Below are 22,270 nucleotides of genomic sequence, written 5' to 3'. Positions count from 1 at the left end.
CTCCTGTTTTTCAGTTAGTGCCCATTGCCTCTGGTCCTGTTGCTGGGCACCACTTGAAAAGAGATTCCCTTTAGGTATTTGAATACACTGATGAGATTCCTCATGAATGTTCTCTTGGCTAAACAGTCCCAGCTCAGCCTTTCTTCCCAGGAGAGATGACTTGCTGACAACATTCTTTCTCATGTCGTTCAGGTTAGCTATTGGCCTTCTTTGCCTTATGTTCAACAGGAGGTCCATGAGGACCCTCAGGCCTTCATCTGCAAAGCTGCTTTCCATCTGGATAAACCCCAGCAAATAGTGATAATTGGGATTTTTCATTCCCAGGTGCAGGACTTTGTTCTTCTTGTTAAACTTATCTTGAGGTTCCTGCCAACCTGTCTTGTGTCCTCAAGAATGTGGAGAATAACTTCATCACAATCAGATCTATTTCTGAAGCACTGTGGAAATCAGAAAGCAACAGCTGAAATGAGGTGACATTAATAAGTATGTGAGGTCTTGACCACATTTTTGGCTCCTTACACCAGTGGCCAATTGACTACTTGTTCCCATTACTCTACAACCCAGGACTGGCAAAGGTGTCCCTATGCTGGGGGCAGATTTGTGGAAAGCATGAACAAAAGTGATCCCCCTTCCAGGAGCAAAGTGAAGAAGGAGCTCTGCAACAAGGCAGCTTATGAACTGCAGATAGCTACCTTGTTAAGCAGCATATCCAGCTCCCAAGGCATAGTCACTTACTAGCTCTGACAGACAGCTAAAATAGCTGTTTGTGTTTTGCATATTCATGTTCTCAGATCAGAGCTATTTCAAGCTTTTCATTAACTAATACAGAAAGGATGAAGATTTGCAGAGACAGTTACTAAACCAGTATCTTTCCACATGGAATACATGGAATATAATAGTATTGTAGAATCGTCTCAATTGGAAGGGACCCTTAAAGGCCATCTGGTCTCACTCCCCCGCAATAAACAGGGACACCTACAGCTACATCGGGGTGCTCAGAGCCCTGTCCAGCTCTCAGCTGCTCTGTCAGGCACTCAAAGGACCAAGAGCACGGTCTGTAATGGAATCCGTTTTTGAGTGTTCTTTCTGCCCTCCGGTGGCCACACGGCGGTGCTGCAGGTTTGCAGCGACGTGATTTTCAAAAGCTTGCTTTGCTCTTCGTTACTCCTCATGTCTGGCTTCTTCTTTAGAAAACGAGCATAAAATGTTGTTGTATCCCCAGAACAGCTTTCCTGTATGCACTGTATTTACTTTTGCATTTAGCTGAGCATTAGACTATCTCAATTGTCAAATTCATTACATAGAATTTTCTTAGTTTTGTATGGTAACACAAAGATGTGATTTGCACGTTAGGAGGAGCAGGTAAGAATAACTCCCTTTTTAGCCACGAAGGTCATTTCAGGCCAAGGATCCACGCCTCACTTTTGTCTGCATGACACACATTGCACCATTGCATACAGCAGCTCCTTCACTTCTACATCTCTTCAGTTACAAAAACCCCACTCAAAGTTTCTTTGTTAAATCAGTCAATTAATAAATGAGCTGATTTCTGGGAAAACTAGAAAAATTCCCTTTGAGGGCCATTGCACCAGCACAGACTGCGCTGCTGTCATGCCCATTCCAACATGCACCAGCTGCACTTGGCATGAGAGGTAAATAAGACCCAGAAGACATTTACCACTAGTTGTAAATCTGAGATGGGTGTGGACTGTGCAGTCCTCCAGGCAACCCTTGGGGATTCATAAATTAACGTGCAGTATAAATACGTGCACGCATGCCTTTGTAAGGAAAGGTCTTCCTGTATGGGACTTGAAGCAAGGAGCAGTGGCTGAGCTGGTGTGGGAATTGTGTTCTGACAGCAATCTGCTCTTTCCCCTCACCTGCTCTTTTCTCATATAACTGACATTTCTACTTCAAGAGCAATTCAGAACCAGCTGCATTCATGCTTCCCTGTTTCAAGCCATATGTGATCCCAGCATAACAGCTCAATAGGTACTCCGGTTTACCTTCCCTGGCATTTAATTTCCTTGTAGGCATCTAGATTAAACTGCTGCCTTCTCCTTCCTGTCTGCCAAAAAAATCAGCTTCAGAATCAAGATGTACCATTTTGTTTGAGATGCATCTTGAAAGGAAAATTGCAGCTTTGTGCTGGCCTGTAAGGGCAAGTGGGTGCTTAGCCAAAAAGTTAATCACTCTCTCAAAGATGAGCTCAGGACCCAGCATATACTTTTATTCTAAACTTGAGCCTCTCTCTTTAACTGCAGGGTTCAGAGAGAGTTTATCCTTTTACAAATAAACTTCTCCATATTGGTTCTATAATGTAGTTAATTCTCAACACTTTTATTACCCCAAGATACAGATGTTCTTTATGTACTCATAGAGTTGAGCAGCTAAGAGAAGTGTCTGATTTTACAATGAACAGTACACGGGGATCATCAAAAAATGCTGCCTCTGTTCAGCACCTACACAAATTGTAAATGTATTTGTTTTCAAGTGAAAAAAAATTGTTTTAAAAGCTCCTCAGAGATGTAAGATGATCTACTACATGCTTTGATTCTCAGTGATGCGAAGTAATTTAGTATATTCTCTTTGATGTGACCCAGGATGGATTTAGAGACTACGGGTCAAAACCCAAGCAGAGTTTTGAATTAGGATATGCCTCTGCTTTTGAACCACTGATCATCTATCACTTATTATATGTCAACTGTCATATTTGCGAAGTTAGATATGATGTTGGTGTCCCCTACAATGTGTGTATTTTGCTGTTCATGCCTGTGCATCTGAGCTATGTTACAGCGTATGTAGTTTAGCTCCTGTTTCTAATATTTAGCCATTTCTTCATTCATTGTATCTGAGATGGCAAATATATCTGAGGAAAAAGAGAACATGTTTTACAATAGGTAGTATGTGAAGCTGTAATTGAAAGGATTAAGAATGTACACTGTAACAAAAAATACTGTCCCTTTTGCTCTACAGCAGAAAGAAACAGGAATCCAGAGCTGCCTTCTTTGTGATTCTGTGCACATTTCACTTCCTGAATGCCTTCCCTTTATTTTTGGTAATCCTGAAAACGTAAAGCAAAACAAGTCATTGAATGACCATAAGAGTGACAGCATGTCTGTACCGACCCTGTTATGTGAACCTTCTACAGCTCTCCAGCCATCATTTCAAAATTTTGCTTTTTTAGGCAATATATACCCTTAAGTAATCCAAACTTCCCCCATTACCAAGACCTAAAGTCCCTGAAAAGAGCATCGAGGATGAGATTAGAATAGCACTAACATAGAGGAGCTATTCTTTGGAAAAGCAAAATATTATTTTTGATACCATGGAATAGAATCTAAATTCCTAATTTCATATGCAGTTCTCCTACATTTGTAGAAGGGAATTTGAAGTTCATCTCACTTTTCTTCAGATCCCGTTGACATCAGAATAATTTGATCCTTCCCTGAAGTCCTATTAGCTTTCATTTATTAGAGGTATTAGAGTGTCATCAAATGGTTCCAAGTTCTGCTGCTTTTCCCAACAAGACGAGTAGTGCATTTTTGAAAGACATGCCTTGATAGGGACAGTTCAGATGACTTATGATTTAGATGTAATAATATCATTAGAAATGCCGATTGAGCCATGTTCTCTTGCTCAGGTCATTGCTTAGTGCTAGAAGCAGTATTTACACATCCATTTGTCTAGATACAGAATGAACAGAATTCAGGATCTCATATCAAACGCTCCTTCTACAATTTTGCAGAACAACTCCTATATTTTTGCACAAATGGGATCATCCTTCTAAAACAATTAGTATCTCCATTTTTTCAGTACTTCTCCATTGCATTCTGTATAAGGAAAGGGAGGGTTTTATCACCTAAGCAAGGTAAAACTTCTTAAGAGTTTACCCAGACCTTAGCACAACAGCAGCATGCACTGAAAGTACAGTGTTTAAGTTCAGAGTCTGCCAGTTAAGTTTTGATGTCAAGTTTGACATCAGAACTGGATACGTGACTAGTTCATTCAGGAGCTGTTCTTAGGCTGGGTCCAAAATATGAACGGCCTTAGTGGCCAAGACTCTGAGCCAAGCACCCTATCTCCCATAGAAAATTGTGGCAGATATTGGTCCTTGGTGATGAAATCCACCATTATCATATTGCCTGTTAAAGATCTTCTGTTCGTTTAAGCTAAAGATTCTCGTTCAACATTTCTTTTCATTCAATTTGTTCTTGCGTTAGCAGAAATAAAGAATACTTTTATGTTCCTCTTCTATGCACAAGTCATGGTTATATATCTCCTTGATATTTATTTCCTCTGTTGATCATTTCTTTTGCCACCTGAGAATTACTAGTCTACACAGAATTACCTGTAAAAAAACCAACACTGGGGATTTTGTAGGGTGTTTCCATCCTTATCATTTCATAATGGCAAATACAGGTACTGGAGATACGGCAGGGTATTACAGACATAGGGTGGAGAGCAGCAGCATTGATCCTTTTGCCAAGAGCCTGCAGTCAGAGCGGTGCCTACTGACCTGCATGCCAGATGCTTAATATTAGGACAGAAGTGGCCTCCGTTCCACTGACCACCTTTGGCTGGCTCCTTGGGTCTTTGGAAGTGTGAGAGGCTGATTTCCTGCCCCTGTGAAGGAAAACTGACAGATAAATGGGAATTCTCAAATGCCAGATGCCCAAACCTTCGGCTCTTTCTGAGGGTAAAACAACAGCGTCTCCTTACATTCCACTAAATCTGTCCAAATGACGTATTGCAATCAACCACAAGATGAGCCCTCAGACTTTTAAATTAATCAGTAGATTGTCAGCTGTCCTCTATGAGCTGAAGTCAGAGTCTAAAATAAGCCTGGTTTTGTTTTTGCATGGGAGCTTTAATAACAGACATAAATACTACGTGGATGGCAGGGAAGGCTGGGAGCTCCTGAATCCTGCTAGAATTTGTGCTGGTGAGCCTTGATAGTCTGCCACTTGATTTACTTTAGTCCTTTCCTTGCTTTTGCTCCATTCATGAATAATATCTATATACAGATAATAAATAATCCGGTGAGTAATAGCTATAGCAGTCTATGTTGCCCGTTGTGCCCCTTCTCACTGCACTATCCAGTGATTGTTTTCTTGGCTCACGTGCTCTCAAACCAAACAGAATTTTTGCACAGCACAGCATAATTCCTCCTTTATGTGCTTTTCACCTAGCTCTTCCTCTGCTGAGGGAAAATAAATCAACAGCCATCTCCCGTGTCCATGCTGTGGAGCTTGCAATACAAGGGTAACCTAATTGTACTTGCTGCTGGGCCATTGTTTGTGCTTCTGCTTTCCTCCCACAGCAGCCATCATTAATGCCAGCTGATGTGTACCCCTTCCCAATTGCTTGGTGATATGTGTCTTAAAAAAGCAGCTCCTATTGCTGCTCAGAGATGCTCACAAATCTTATTTTCTCTTGGTTCACATGATATGCATTAGGGTTTGCAGGACCAGAACATGATTCAAAGTTCAGGGAATTTCCTTCTGCTGTTCATTTGACCATAAATCACTAAAAATTCCACAGTATTCCTGATTACAGAAAGCATAATATCCTGTTCTGGTGGCAGGCAATGACCAAACTGCTTCATAGACTGGGGTTTGGACTTTCCCCCATACAAACAATATTTTCTTACCAATATCCTTCAGCATCGACTTAGCAGCAGCGCGCAAGTGCTGTGCTGCAAAACCAATGTTCACCTGCATTTATTAGATGAATTGTTTTCTGAAACATGGAAAAAATGGCACCCACTGACATATCTTGATGCATGCTGAATGTTTGTGGAGACCAAATAGTGGAGTGAGCACAGTGAGGTGGTGGGTTTCAGCAGTGGTGATGGCGATATGAAAGACAAGCCATGTTCTGTTGGCCATGCACAGCTGTAGTACCATAGAAAGAAGAGAATCTCTGTCATCTCATCCATGCAAATTGTTAAATTATGATTAGGAAACTGTATGGAGCTGAACATTGGCTTCAAAGCATTGGAAATGATAGAGTTAAGGTTGGAATATCACAAAGTTTGCACCAGGTGGGTCCCATGCACACTCACACAGGAGTAGAAAGAGCCCTATATGAGAATTTGTGAAGTCCTAATAAACCAATAAAAGGCTGAAGGTGACAGTTTCCTGGATCACACTGTTACTGGTGGTGAGATGTGGTGTCACCACTACAAGCCAGAGTCAGAACAGCAGTCCATGGAGTAGTGACGTTAATTCTCCATCAAAGAAAAAACAGAGGTATTACTTTCATTGTGACCTGTGTAGATTCACCAGACCCGGGCTGATTAATTAGCACTACCTATCAAGTAGCCTCATTAACTTTGTAGAGGAATGGCAGCTCAGACTCTGTCCCAACTACAAATTTATCTAACAAAAAAAATAATAAATAAAATTTAAAAAATCAATTTGATTGTGATTTTTTTTTTAATTTTTTTTTTTTTTTAAGTTGCTCTAAAGATACGTGGAATGTGGAGATATCAAGTTGCTGGTTATTCAGCATAAAATACCAAGACAAGAGACAGGAGGAGTAATAAATCAAACACTCAGATATCCAACCCCTGAGGAAGAGGAGATAACTAGACAGTAACAAAGAGCAGAACTCTTAGATCACTGATTGATAGGGCCATAAAGAACTTCTTAGAGCCTCAGTGAGGCTCAGCCAGAGCTTTGTAACTGACTGTCATGGATCTCATAATAACCATGGGAAAGAGCAAACTTAAGATGGGATATTTGAGAGGGCTTGTGGGATCACATAAAACTTAACATGGGATATTATAGAGGGATGTGGGAAAGCGCTAAACTTATTTGGGGATACTTAAGGGAGGGTTGAAGACAGTCAAAGGAAGGGATCAAGATAGCTGAGAGAGGAACAAGCATGGGAAAATAAAGAGTGGGATTAAAGGAGGTTTGTTGTGTGCAAACAATCTGCTGTTGCTATGTCTATCTGGTCATGCCTTGTTCCTGAGCATCACAGTTTGCTCTGTCTTCTTGTTAATTAATAGTTGTGTACTTTCCTATGTGAGTGTGCTCTCTGTTTTGTGTGTTTATGTATGACCCACTAGAAAATTTCAAGATAGGTTAGCTTGAAGGAGTAAGTAGACCATTCTGGGTGCCTGCAACTCTAGATGGAACTTGAGTCATTTGTGTGTTTCTATTGGTGCTTATGTTGTTCCTTCAAATGTGTTGCTCTCATCTGTTGGCAGTTAGCTGTGGCTGTATAGTGTGTAGGTATGTGTTGTGTGTGCTTTTGGAAATGCCTAGTGCTACTACTGGATGCACTTGCCATCAGGATAGTGAGACCTGTGGGGGCTGGAAGAAAGAATCCCATACATCTTGAGTATAGTCCACCACAGTAGATTTCCAGCAAACAGGTACAAATTCACCTTCTTTTCAAAACTTACTGGAAATTTACTGACATTTTGGAGGAAGCCTGAACTTATAATATTCCCCTTAGAAGGGAATGTAATTTTAATAAGAAAAATGATATAAAAGTGTGGGCTTACAATGAAGTATCCCTTTCTGCTTGTGTATCCAGTAGCAGTAATGTTCACATTAACAGTGGAACCAGGACTCCCACAGGGCAGATCCTGTAGGATGTTAGGAAGATATTGTCTCACATATAAAAGAAGGTGGTTGCACTACGGCATGACTTTGGTTAGATGCTATTTCTCTGTGGGTGTCCAAGCAGATTTTTTTTCTGACTATTGATCTTTCAGATTTATATCTAACACGACTCATTTACAACAGGGAAAGTGCTTCCTATACATTTTACTTGATTTTCTTCAGCTACATGTGACACAAAGATACCAGTGATTTTGGTTCTACTTCTGTTTGTAATTCACACAGTAGGCTTCTTTTTATTTGTATCATGCTTCTTTATTTGTACTACGATGTTTCATTTAAATTTGCTTAAAATGCTCTCATTTCTACAGCTATTGTTTTTAAATTAGTTTTTACATCCAACAGGATATCAGTCACACGGAAGTCACACAAAAGTAAATAGAGTTTGTGCTACACCACCACTGAAGTAAACTGGTACAACATTCACTACAGTTATCATTGCCTTATACATCAATTGTTTGTGCAGAATACACACATTATAATAATAACATGACACAGGTTTGCATTTCAGTTCTCATATACATTCCCTTCTCAAGATCTTTAGTTTTGAATACACGGTGCATCTTTTCTGGGTCTTTCGGTTTCCATCTTCATAACTTGATAACTTGAATGTAATTGTTAGAATTCACATCCCTAAAAACATCAGAAAAATAAAACCAAATCTGTTATAATCAGGTGTAACAGCGAGAAAGGAATAAAAGAAATCCAATTAAATATGAAAGAACGTTGTCTTCTGAAATATCAATGATCTATTCTGCCTGAACTTCCAATTTATGCCTGTGTCAGAAGTAAGTTGGGGTAACTGATTCCAAAATCAGTAGATGGTTCAGATTTAAAACAGCAGATATGAAAAGAACTATTATTGAAGAACTGTTATTAAGAAATATTTTAAATTATTCTTACAGACAGAAAATATTTTTCCCATCCTAAAAAAATTGAGACATCAAAACGATTTGTCATTTTATCTTGGAATAAAACAATCAAAATCTCAATCATTACCTTAGTAGGACAGTCTGGAAAAAAACAGGTTTGGATTTTTTTTTTCCTGACCATTTCAACATGCTGCAATTAAGTAAGTCCTGAATTCTGACATTTCTGCTACTCTAATTTGCATACATATAGAAAACAAAAGTAATTTTTAGATAACTTCATAGCTCTGAAATGGGATATTTTAGTGATTGTTTTGCACCAGAGCTTTAAACTTTCCAAAATGAAAACTGATCTAAGATAACGTTGCTTGACTTAACCTTTTCATAAGAGCTTTTTTGGCTTTGATTACTTGACATCTTCTCATCTGCAAAGATTTCATGAAGAGATTCTCTACTAGATCTTGTAAAGGCTTTTTGTTTTTGCAAACTGCAAATCTTTCTTATGGCAATTTGGCCTCATGTAGAAAAGCTGAGGGAATATCCTTGAGGAAGGCTGGCTATGTTTGATCATTGCTACGCTGCGCTATCATACATTTTAATACATGGCTTGAACACTTGCTGTTACCTGGTTCAGATTCCTGGACACCTTGAGATAGACTGATGGGCACTGACTTCCCAAATCTCTGTGGCAGATTTAGAAGGGATTGAATAGAACTTCTAGCAAGTGGAGATCTCCCAGGCCTGTTTGATAAATTTGGAGCACGCCTAGAGAGGCTCTCTCCAAAAGCTCTTCCAAATCTCAGAGGCAAATAAGCACTTGGCTTAATGCTTCTTTCTTCTGGATTGCTTCTTCCAAATCTAAGAGGCAAATTAGCAACTGAATTTGGCACTTTGTTTACTGTAGGGGTGTTCACTTTCATGAAATTTTTTGATCCCCAGTCTTTCATTTCTTCAAAATTCAGGCTCCTCTGCTTTTCCTCCAAGATACTGTCTTTAATCTAAAGAAAAAAGGAAAAAAAAAAAAAAAAGAAAAAGAAAAATAGAAAACAAATGTGTCATTCCAGATACCAATCAAACTATTTATTTTCTTATCTCCTTAGAGAACCGATGGATAACACATTCTTTTCTATTATCTAATGCTTTTTAGCTGTATTTGCTGGGCTCCATTCTAGTGTGGATTACTTCATTTGGAGATGTTGCCAACCTTTTTAGTACACTGGCCTCAAGAGCACATCTCTGTATCATCTTCCACAACTGCTCAAATGGAGTCAATTGGAAACATTTCTGGTTGTTAGTGCTGGTAATTCCGCCATCAGCTCTATGTGGAGAGGAATAGTTATCAGGTTCACATTTGTTAATATCATAGGTTGAAGTTGTCTGTGGGGAAGATGCTGGCTATATTTATGACTCGATACCAGCCTCTTGCTTATCTGGTATGGATGAACAGGGGGATGGGCCAAAACATCTGGAAGTGTACTTTGTTTCTTCCTAGGCATTAGGTGGATGCTTTTAACCCAACATCACAGTGAGCTAACAAAACAAAAGGAAAGTTTTTGAGTCAAGTCCATGTAAATGCTCTTCTGGCCTTGCAGCATAGAAGCTGCATTGAGCATTAAGTAGCTTTGATCCTCCATTAGTACGCAACAGACAATGGTTGCTTCTGGGCTGTCAGAGCCAAGAAGCACAAAGTCTACTTTTTGTGGCTATGGTAAAGAACTGACCTCAGTGTGTTACTCATTTCATAATGTCAAATGCAGCTGCTACCTGAAAAATTACTATATCAGTTTGACCCTTAGCTATTTATTAGTGTTTCTTCCCTGGGTGTATTGAAAATCACGCCTACAAATTTATTTATTTATTTATTTATTTATTTATTTATTGTGACAAAAATAATTTTCTCTTCCTTAGCAGAGAAAATATTATTTTTTACTTCAGCTGAAGACAAGTCCTAATAATCCTAATTTCAATTTCCTATCTATGTTTTCTGGCTTCCTCAACTATCAGGAGAGAAGGGGAATGAACCATTCTAGTTCATACTCTGTGATTAAAATGTTAAACAAATGATGTCTCTGATTGCACTTGTGCACCTGAAGTATATCAAAGAGAGATCTAATGACCAGGAGATTTCACTAAAATAATTAAAGGTGTATTTTGGCTTGAAGTATCTTTATTACACTAATGATGATGAGACAAAAAGAAAGGTTGGCTCTTATTTTCCCAGTGAGTATTTGCAGGAGAGACAAGAAAAAATGTGCACAGATGAGCTGTAAAAATTTGATCTGGCATCTACTGAGATATAACAAATGTGCAACCCTGCAAAGATATTTTTATAGCCAATTTCCAGAACAGAATTTTAAGTCTATTAACTACACTAGATTTATAATGGTCTCTGTTTATCATTATTCTTTGAATATTACAAGCACGCCTTTATTAATTTTGGATTAATAATGCATTTGTTGTATTATGGGCATAAAATACATGTCAGGAATGTTAACTGAGGCCCCACTGTGTTAAGTAAGAAACATGTCAGAAAAAGTCTCTCCTATCTCAAGGCTGGATTGCATGAAAATAGAAACATGCATTGATTTACACAGTATGTGTATGACAGCAAATGAATTTCCTGAAAATTCCTTCCACAAGACTTTTTTATTCTGCACTGTGTAGAGCTGTACACTGCGGAATGAAGTTATAAAAAAATTCAGTGCTCAGGGTTTGACCCACAGTTCCCCCAAATGCTACCTTAGTAACCCAAATCTTACCTCATAATATTTATCATCATCATCTTCTCTGCTTTCCAGGCTGGATTTCATTAGTTCATCTAGGCACGCACCATGCGGTGTTAGAAACGCCACTGTAGCCAAAGTAAGAAGAATAAACTTCTGGGTTGAAATGATTTCCATTTCTCTCAAATGAAGCTCAGTTAGGAAGCTCAGGATCTCTACAGAAAAGCAAGCTGTCATCATTTTATATGATCAGAAAACAAAAAGATGCTGTTTCCTATGACATCAATCTCAAAAGCTTAAATTCCTAATATTAATTAGGAAAGTAATTTGAATGTATTTGAAGAATGTTGGGAATTTCTTTTGAGAACGTTTTTAATCAACATACCTTCTTGTTAGCTGACTTCACAAATATTTTCTTCTAATGAAATGCATCTTAATTAGCTAAATTTGAAAGCCATAATACAACTGACATCATCACAATTATTTGTATGCAAAACCACCTCACTTCTTTCTTTTGTATCAGCGTCCTCAGAGAAAGAAAGCTTTCTCTACATGTGTATTCTTTAGTAGTTCTTTTGCATCACATAATGATTTTTTTTGGATGCATACAACTGAAGACATTCAGCCCATTGAAATCAAGTGGCTGTGTTTGAGGTTGCTGTTCAGATCATAAGAGGTACTTTTCATCAGTGAGATCTATTGACGTACACAGTATCTATACTCTAAATGTAAATGTTAATTCGCACTCAGACTGAAGTAGGAACACGTTTTTAATATCCTGCCCATCACATACATTTTTAGACATTTCAAAGGTTGTGTTTTATGTTCTTAAGGCCAAATTTCCAACAGTGGTTTTTAAAAAGGCTTCTGCCACTTTGTTGCGTGTGATGATAGCACTGGACTGCCTGTGCTTGCTCTGTCCTGGAAGGTGATTCAGGCTGCATATTAAACATGCCCTTAAGGCACACACTGAATTGATTGCTAGGTAGGCCAGTGAGCCAAGCTGCCACAGGAAGGCATATTGTGTTGTTCTCCCATTTGTTATATTTCAATTCTGAAAAAGATTGCCTAAGTCTCTTACTTTAATACTTAAAATCATCTGCACAGGGAGAAATCTACTCATGGTAGATGTCCAGACTGGTAAAATCTACTCCAGACAAGTTGATAGTATTTACTGCTCTGCAGATCTGATGCATTTGGAAATAAACTCATTTTAGAATTAAGATGGCTACTTGTATGGGTTTAAAGCTCTGTGACACACATGGAGTCATTTCTGCTTTAGCTTCTCTAAAATGAAGATCCTGGAAGCTTTAAACTGCTTTGTATTTGAGTTAAAAAATCTCCCAAAGGACTCACGAGTACCACAAATCACGTGCAGGAAACTGCTCTGATAGAATCATAGAGTCATTTGAATTGGAAGAGACCCTTAAAGATCATCTAGTCCAACACCCCTGCAATGAACAGGGACACCTATGGCTGGATTGGGTTGCTAAGAGCTCCATCCAGCCTGACCTTGAGTGTCTCCTCTGCTTCTCTGGGTAACTCGTTCCAGCAGCTCACCACTCCCACTGTAAAAAACTTCTTCCTTATGTCCAATCTAATTTTCCCCTGTTCTAGTTTGAAACCATTTTCCTTTTACCTTGAAACCATTTCCCAGTTCCCGTAACTACATAAGTGGAAACACTAGACATAATTTGTGTCATAGGGCTACGTTCTAGTGAAGCATCTGACATGTCACCCTGAAGGAACAGGAAACAGTGGACTAAACAGGCTGTGTGTCTCGTCTTATCTGGTAATTGCCGAGATATACTGCTCTTCTAGCCTAGCTTCAGTGCGAGCCCACCTGCTGCTGCTCCATGTGCTTATTCTAGATAAATGGTATAAATGCATCAGAGGAGTGCTGAATTTCTTCCTTGTTCACTGAGCTGGAAGTGGAAAAGTTGTAGTTTCTCTCAGGTGGAGAGTGTGTGGAAGAGTGTGCGCATTTTTTATGTGACAGGAGAGCATCAAATTGATTAATTATATGAGAATGGTATTAGAGAGCTAATTAGGAGTTCTTGTGAGAAAAGAATACATTTTAATTAGTCACTGACTTTTGTATGCAGCTTTCCCTTGTTGTTACAGACATTATTTGCATTCATTTTCTCTTTGTTCCTCGTCTGTGTGTTTGCCTTCTGGCCCTGTCTGACAGCAGAAAAGGTTGGGTTCAAAGATCTGAGTCTTCCTTCAGAAAACTGTTGGAAAAACTGAAATGTAATGGGAAAATAAGCACAGTTTTGCATCGAGACAATGCTTTGCCTTGCAACCTCTGAGCCTGTTGTACAAGACATGGTTTTGGAGTGGGATGTGGTGGACGAGCAAGTGAAAAGATACTTGACCAGCAAAGATTTGTGAAGCATAATTGTTGGTATTTATTTACATACACAACATCTTATAGGAAGTAAGAAAGCATCACCTTCCCTTAGAATGCCTTGATAACAGTCCTCCTCTTGGAATAGGTGAATTCTTTTGTTTGGAAAATAATAAATATTCTTGGGGTGGAGCGAAGATTTTGGGGTGCTAGAAGCCAGGCCAAATTCTTTGGAAAACAGAGGGAATAAAGGGAGGACCTTAAAAGGAACCTGTGTCCTCTTGGAGCTGAGGCAGTTTGGGGCAGCAGTTGCCTCTCATCACTGAGGACTGAGCGTGAGTTTCGGACTCTCTGGAGCCTCATGTCATGGGGCTTCCATCTGTGGGAACAGATGGATTTTCCAAATTCCTTTTCTTTATGCTAACAATAAAAACAATAACGAATGCAATTCCTGTGCTAATATATATTGAACATGTGGTCATTTACCATTTGGTTTTCCTTTGTTACTGCTGGAATATGAACTTCTCCTGATCAATGGTTTTTCAATTAGCTATGTGCAAAATTCGGATCTCTAAACAAAATGGGATTGGCAAGATCCAAAAACTCTCCTGCACTGTTTGGCACAAACACAAGTTCTGTTTTCCCTAGGCAGAATACGAAAAATTAGTGCTGTTTTCTAAGATGTATCAACTTTTCCTGGCATTCAGTTTGTCTCCTACGTGTGTTGATTTTCTAAGACAATGAGGAATGAAGTTTTCAGGTATTTTGCATGCCAGGCAGTCAGAGAATTGTACATACCCCATACTTTCTCATAAGTTAATTTTTCTCTGGTAGCTCTATGGCAGTAACTCTTTGGAAATTTCAAGTCAAGCATTTATGATGTCTGATCATTGTCTTTCCTGTGGTAGGACTTCTCAAACCCAAGAGCTTGAGTACAAGAAGCAGTCCTTATCAGTGTGACTGCAAATTCTGCTGTGTTTAGACCATCTTCAGTAGTGGTGTAGACTGGCCAAGCTGACTTGGAAATTAGGGAACATCTTGGGATGACTTATTAAAATAATAAAATCCCTGCCATTTTGAGAGGGAAACCATATTCATTGGTGGCACAATGCTGGAGAAGAGGGCTGCCCATACCTGAACTGGTCCAGAAATCCACACAAAATTCAGATTAAGGCATATGTGGGCCTCTAATTACTGTTAAAAACAACTTAAGCATTCCTAGCCTCTTGTTCCAGGCTTGTTTTGTCTTGCTGTCTTATATCACTCATCAGCCAAGCTATTCAGAGGACTTGACCATAACTGAACTTTTGCTCTGAAAATTCCCCAGACAGTTAAATAGGAATGAGCCCACCTATCTGCATGTGAGGTAAGCTTCCCAGAGCCAGTTTTAAGTGTTTTCTTGCAGGTGCATTTAGAAACAAGGACAAGGAAGTGCTTGCCTCTTCTCTCCATTTAGTGAAGGTAGGCGTAGGTGAGAGCATTTATTTTAACTTATTGGTACAACAGTAAGGTTAATCTGGTCTGTGATGGGTTACTACAATAACTTGATGTATATTTACTTTAAAAAATTGACCTTAAAATGTAATTAGCAATAATGGCACAAGTAGCTCAATTTCATAAACAACTCATGGTAAAGTAAATTATTTGATTCCAGTGAAAGAACAAGTTTTAATATTGTTCTTTCTGTTTCTTATAATAATATAGTGATAAAACCTTATCTATTATTAACAACATATATTGTGAAAATTGCATGCTATATGACTCATGCCACCAATAAACATCTTTACATTTCCATAATGATAAATCATTCATAATATATTCATTTTGCCATTATGTATTATATGGCCTATTCTGTGGCTCATTTTGAAGTAAGAAGATTTAAAAATGTGTAATTCTTTTCACTGGCAAATAATTCCATTTGTTTTTCAACCTCTCCTATGGAATGCAATACTGAGTTGTGCTGGCAGTGCTATGTTGTGTTCCAGTTCTGGTATGCAATTCAAGGTGTATTTGCCTGTATTATGTATGGATCTAAGCACGTTCATACCTTCACTGCAGTCAGTACCCTGACAATGTAAATGTGTGCAGGCCTAGTTTCCCTGTCATACTGAGAATAAATATTTAAGTGATCAGTAGAACCAGTGAAGCTTGGTTTCCCATGACTTTGTGACCGAAGAGTAAATGCCAGTGAGGATTCTCTGAAGTATGTTATGGATTAACCTTACTGCAGGATCCTTGCATGAACAACGTGTCTGTCCTCTCTTGCCTTGTCTGTTATCAAGACATAGAATTTCAGTGGCGCTTCAACCGTGCTAAATTCAACTGAACTTAGCTTGCAGATTTGTACGTTATAACGGGTCATTGACAGACACACATTTCTGCACAGAGAAACAGATTTGCCTCATTTCATTAGGAAACAAGTACTAAATCAGGAAAGGCTCTGGTGAAATACCACAGGTATAAAGCCTCAAAATCTGTTCAGTTACTGTTGGTATGTTGAGAGTTTCTATCTTCATTAATGAGACATCATGTCAGCTTTGGTGATTTTGAAGGGAAATTGGGAAAGTTACTCTTCTATGAAGGTACTCTTCTTTCTGTAGGGTGGACTGGCAAGGAAAAAACCCACAACTTGAAACAGCTCCCCCTGAATCACACCTTTGCCTTTAAACCAGATGTTCAAGTAGCTCTGAGCTTTCCTATTAGCTGGGCAGTAGTAGGCAAAGGACAGATGCATGCAAACATCAAGGTATAAATAATCCTATTTTAAGGCTAGCCCTTGTGAATCAGTCTACAGTGTCCAAAGATATTTCCACTTTCATCAGCTAAATACAGAATATATACATATAACTTCACATTTTAATTTATTTTTTTCCCTCAGCTTTTGGAGTAGCAGAACAGCATGAGAGACAAAAGCCAGTAACAGGCTTAAGTTACTAAGGTAGCAGTCTGAAAATGATTTAATCTTCCTGTTAAAAATGGTGCGATCAATTATTTAAGGTTAGACAGGTTTTTCAATTATACATCGGTGTTTGTAATGAAATAAACATGTTTTCAATAGCATTTGGGATATAAATGCATTCTTCCTTTTTACTAACAGCTTTGTAGAGTGTAATACTGTACTTACCAATCTAATACAGTGTGTAGCAGCTCTAACGCATTCTTGTATATTAAAAATTAAACCTCTTTACCATGCATTATTAAAAGTGCTTTGGTTGGCTGCAAATCAAAAAAGACTTCATAAGACTTATAAGAGAAGGAAGAAAAATCTGATTAAATCTAATTAAATCTAGAGTCCAAAGGCAGTGATGGAGGGTACACAAGAAAAGAGAAAAAAAAACAACAACCAATATTAAATTTTTTGTCTTAAAAACTCTTTCATATCTTTAAAAACATCACTAACAGCTTTAATTCAAGTTGACTTCTAACAGATTGGTTATTCCAAGTTTCCCCTTTTGTTTTCCAGTTTGGAATCTCTATCTGTTATAGATATCGATGTCTTTTTCCCTTTTTTTCCCTTTTTCAGGATGACTTTTTTTTTTAGAAATATGGTGCTCATCTAATGGCTCCCCTATGTCTTCTATAAGAACACTGAAGAGCATGAAGATTGCACAATTTGTTAGCAGAGTTGTGGATTGCAAGGTCTGATTTTCAATTTAGGATAAAATGTAGGCAATTTAGAAGAAGGAAAAATAAATAAATAAAGGAAAACATCTTGTTTTCTGTAGGAAGAAAGAGTCTGCATGCATTTTACTGACGAAGCTGGAGAAGGAAGAAGGTCTGGCTGATTTGAGGTCATGTTTCTCTCTTTCTTTCTTCATGTAACTTTCCAAAGGGAAGTGGGAGAGAAAAATCTGTTCTTTTCATCCTTGCTTTTTCTTTAACAGTGATGTTAGATCGTAACCTTTAACAGGAAGTAGGATTTCTCTGGGAAGTACCGAACATTGCAAGTCGTGGTGCAGGAGGTGATTGTGTCATCAGTTAACCTTGAGCTGAGCATTATATATGAGGTTGGCAACATCTCTTTTCATTGTGAGAAAATAATAGGGAATACCACTCTTCTCCACTACTTTCCTTCTCTGTTTTTCATTTAAATGGTCTGGGCATACCTGCTCATCTGAGATACAGAGGACAGATCTCTGTGAGGGTTTGATCCATTGGTCTCTGTGGCATGAATGTGGGATCTCTGAGTTTCTAGCAGGAAGACTGCAAGTAGTGAGGCACAAATGGGTGCTGGAGCACATGTACAGTCAGTTCCGTAGCATTCCAGAACCATTTCACAAAGTGCCCAAATTTATGAGTAAGGAACATTTATTGATCCTGCTTGGAGTCACCAAAAGTGCCCAACATTTCTGTCATAGGCTGACAATGGCCTGAGGTCACATTCTAATTCTTGATACATTGGCTTGGACATCAGATAAATACATGCTAGAGGTAGCACTCCTCCTCAAAATCTTTATCGAATTCCAAGTCAGCTTATTGCCATTCAGTTGTCCAGATCTTGTCCAGATTTTCTTAGAGACAATCTGATCTACCTGTAGATGTCCCTGTTCACTGCAGGGGAGCTGGATTAAATGGCCTTTAAGAGTTCCTTCCAACTCAAATGATTTTATGATTCTCTGAAGATCAGGGGATTTTAGCTGTGGTAGCAAAGCAGTGATAATGGCAGGGGATAGGGGAGGGCTGCCTGTGCATGAATCAGAGCAAGAGGCAGAAGTAGAAAGAGCAGGAACTGAACTGTAAACTTGGAGAGCCTGTGCAGGGCATTGATCCAAAGCACAGATTCTTGCTCTATAAAGTGTAAGAAGTGAGTAAATTTTGAGTTATATGGCTATAATTCTATCACTGGATTGTGGTGACTGTATAAGGCCACTTGAGTTTTGCTATTATAGTTTATGACATCACCACAATCCCCGGGTGGATTTATAGCAGTGTAATTTTTTACAGTGAGCTGTTTATTTTTCTATTTACAGCAGTGCATCATTGGAGATACTGATAACACTCACCTAGTTCTATCATATAGTTCCCTACATTTTTGCATATTTATTTTTTTGCGGAAAAAATTAAAGCCATTCTTTAGGAGCAGACTGTTCCTACAGGGGGGAAAGCTGCATCATCTGCCTCTCTTTGTCTCTGTAAAGGCTGTTTAATTTAGCAACTGTTTGTCCAGACACAGGAAGGCATAATGACTACCAATCTCGCACGGCGGTATGACAAACAGCTGTATGACTCCCACAGTCATGTATATTCTTTTCTCTTTCTTCCCCCCTGCTGCATATTAATTTCTCAATTAAGGTTCATCTCACTTGCCTCTTGCACAGGATGCCACCATAATAAAGGGCTGAGTGGCAGCCAGCATGGTGTGTTTATGGCAGAAACGGGGCTTGGTCTTGACCCCACACTACTGCAACCCCATGGATTTGGGTTCAGAACAGATGGACTTAACAGTTAATTTGATTAGTTGTGTGTATGGCAGGGAGGTAATCACAGCGAAAGGGGAAGAACACTGTAGGTAGCTAATTTAAATATCATGCTCTAGGCTGCTGAAGCGTCACAACCGTGTTCTGCTCCACAGGTAATTGTACCGATTATTTAGTGCAAGTAGATAACTTGTGTCTAACAATGAGCTCAATGGGACTTGCACCCATTATACCCTGAGAGTGGGACAGCACAGACTTGGCAGCAGTGCTGGGCAGCTAATTAGGAGAGTTAAAAAGGATTTGAATAAAGTGGAAGGGGATGCCCAGAAGCCTTTAATTGTGATGGAAGTAGTTGACCTTGGCATTTAGAAAACTCAGTGTCCCTGCTTACATCTTCAATATGACTTGCAATGATTTCACTGCAGGTCATAAGGTTTGTCTGTGGCCACAAGGAACAGAACCTCTGTCTCCACAAGTAAACTGAATGGACAAGTCTGCAGGACCATGGTTTTAGATAAACACTAATTATCAGAAAGGACTTTTGTTATGAATACTAAGTTATCTTCAGTTCTACCCCAGAAAATTACCACCACCCAGTTACAGGATCTGCCATGCAATGAGACACTAAATTTGAAGCACGATAATCATTTAGTTTTGTTTCCATTATGGGATGTGAAGAAATATGCTAATAAATCCATCTTGATATAGCTCTGCTTTGCAAAGACATCCAACATCAGACTTTTGTTTAGAGAAAACAGCCATGCATCCCCATTCTTGACATTAAATCCACTGATTTTGATCATAATTCATATTTTCAAGATGTAGTTTTAATTGAATACCTAAAAGCTAAGATGGCCAAACATTAACAGATGGATTTTAGCTCATGCCCTTCTAAACAATGGTCAATACAATACGTTTTGCAGTCTCACATGAGTCAGTTTTTGTCAGAATTTTGTGCACTCTATCCCAGGATTATGGTAGTGCCTAAAACAGCACAGCATTTTTTAGATTTTAGTTATGTACAGACCTTCAATGTTGATAAAATAGGTAAATTAGGAAACTATGCAGTAAGGTATCTAAATTAGGATATTGTGCAGTTTGGTTATCGTTCTTTTGGTGCACGCAGTTCTGCACACTGAAGGATGACTGTAGAAAAAAACAGCTTTAAAGAATTTATTCAGCATTTTCTCAGTTTAACCACAAGGGGGCATGAGATATTTATTTAAGAGAACTGTAGACACAGGATCGGGAGATCGAAGTTAGGAAGTCTTACTGGTAAACATACAAGGATTGTCACTTGCTCATTAGATTTTGCTTGTAATTAAAAATGGTTTGCAATAACCTAAAATATATCTTAAAAAAAAAACTCAACCAAATATTTAAAAATAGAAATGTCAATAGGAAAGATTATGAAATGAGATTTTAAACACTACCATTAGTTAACTTGGCCTTTAAATATATATTTTTATGATGCTATTTGGAATTCTAATGGCACTGTAAACAAAATCAGAAATCTTCCATATAACCCTACACATCTGGCTTAAATAACCTGGACATTTAAGTTAAATGAAAAGGAGGCTGCTCTGATATATAATGACCTCAATATGGAGTAAATCCATTTCATTAATTGCCTAGACGATGTTAATTTTTGTCGTTCACTTGCAAGATGAGCAATATGCTCTATACATTTAGGCCCAGATCCAACGAAGCATATAAAATCATAGCTAACGATGTTAAGTACTTGAGTAGTTGAACATACGTCGTAAGCTGAGTACATCTTGAAGTACATTCCAACACAAGGAAAGTGACACAATCAAACCTTTAATTAGTTTTAAAATGGAATTCAGAATGCAATGCAATGCAATTCTTTGCACTTTACACTGGAAAAAAAAATGCATGCTATAGGACTCTCTTGGGATAGAGATGACTAAACCTATTTATCCACTTTGGTTTCCAAAAGGAATCAATGCTCATTGTTTTCTGATGTAGTTCTAGCCAAATATATAAAATTATTTTGCTCAGACAACTGGTTTATTTAAAGCAGAATATTTACATGAATATTTCCAAGTCTGTTATTTTATGGATTTTTTCATTTACAAGATAATTTGTGGGTTTTATTGGTATTTAAGAGAGTGGAGTTCTTTTATGTTTGCTTCTTTAATGATAAATCAAAGCAAAATGAGCAGCAGTAACATGATATAAAACAGTGTTTGCAGTACCTGAAGGTTTGTTTTTTTCTAAAGTAAGCCATAAATCAGGATTTTGTAGTGCACATTTCTGATTCTTGTATTTAATGCTCACTAACTTCAGAAGAGTCAGAAATTTAGGTCTTTTATTTGGAGCAATTGTATGCTTTCCTCACTGCAGTCCTTACTGTGTGTCTCTGATATACCGGTCTCCACCCAAGCAAGATTACTGTGCACAGGTGAATTCTGTCAGGGAACACTGTCCTCCTGTTCCTTGCACAAAGAATAACCTGAAAAATGCTCTTCTGAGTTCAACCCATGCGTCATCAGAGCTTGGAGTACTTTGGTATGAAACCATCTTTGTTGTAAATATATCTTTGCAAGGAGACAAAATAATGCCTAGATTCCTAGCAGGCAGAGACAAAATTATTGAACACAATGTAGCTGGTATAGCACAGTTAAATTAATTCCTGAAATAGCCAACTACAGCTGTAGAATATCTTTTCTTAAGCTACAAAACCTTCTTATTTCAGTGCCTTGTTTTAGATCCATCTCGATTGCTCCAACATTTTCTCCTGAAACCTTGCATATTTAAGTGCTCTGTGAAAGCCTGGCTGAAAATCCTTCCCAACAAATGCTGAAATAATCAAAGACCGTTATTTCTCATGTATAACAAAGAAATGCATGAGCTCCCTGATTGTGTTGTTACTCAGAATTAAAACAGACATTGAGACAAACAAGCACAGGACTAGTCCATATTGCAGCCTTAATCCAGCAAAATGCCCACTGACACCAAAAAAGCAGCCTCTGTCCCCAAAGTAAAGCTTTTAGTATGTTTGACTGTGTTTATATTCCCTCATATTGCTTGCAAGCTACGAAGCATTTGCTTGTTTCAATCGCTAAATCTATCAGTTCATCTATAGGCTTTCTGGAATGAATGGGGCAGTGAATATGGTGTCAGATGCTCCTTTCCGGTAAGTTTTTCTGATCCACTAATGCATCAAATATATCTGACTTTACTATTCACATAACATTTTATGGAACATTATTAAGCGAATTTGGATGATAACTACTGTAACCTTTTTAGT

General features: G+C 38.4%; 1 protein-coding gene and 1 long non-coding RNA gene across 7 annotated transcripts in view; one reads left to right on the top strand and one right to left on the bottom strand.

Annotated features, from left to right (window-relative positions):
- Positions 1–7,870: 7,870 nt before the first annotated feature.
- Positions 7,871–11,423, bottom strand: NPVF (neuropeptide VF precursor). The gene is made up of 3 exons (XM_015853673.3): positions 11,266–11,423; positions 9,132–9,504; positions 7,871–8,270 (listed from the first exon to the last, which is right to left on the bottom strand). The coding sequence occupies exons 1-3, from the start codon at positions 11,404–11,406 to the stop codon at positions 8,263–8,265; spliced, it is 522 nt and encodes a 173-aa protein (XP_015709159.2). The 5' UTR covers positions 11,407–11,423; the 3' UTR covers positions 7,871–8,262.
- A 3,527-nt stretch (positions 11,424–14,950) lies between these two features.
- LOC146762123 (uncharacterized) overlaps positions 14,951–22,270 on the top strand; it is a 63,512-nt gene continuing 56,192 nt past the window's right edge. For all 6 annotated transcript variants that reach the window (XR_014942993.1, XR_014942995.1, XR_014942994.1 and 3 more), the window contains exon 1: positions 14,951–15,040. This is a non-coding gene — a long non-coding RNA (uncharacterized LOC146762123). The remainder of the gene's footprint in view (positions 15,041–22,270) is intronic.

The sequence above is a fragment of the Coturnix japonica genome, chromosome 2 (assembly GCF_054131305.1).
Source record: "Coturnix japonica strain WE chromosome 2, WE-NBRP24, whole genome shotgun sequence".
Taxonomy (NCBI): domain Eukaryota; kingdom Metazoa; phylum Chordata; class Aves; order Galliformes; family Phasianidae; genus Coturnix; species Coturnix japonica.
Note: the sequence above shows the minus strand (reverse complement) of the source record. Positions and strands in the feature narration are given on the sequence as shown.

Coding starts and splice junctions, on each gene's coding strand:
- NPVF (XM_015853673.3), bottom strand. CDS start 11,406: ATGGAAATCATTTCAACCCAGAAGTTTATTCTTCTTACTTTGGCTACA. Junction 9,505..11,265: donor ATGATGATAAATATTATGAG/GTAAGATTTGGG, acceptor TTTTTTCTTTAG/ATTAAAGACAGTATCTTGGA.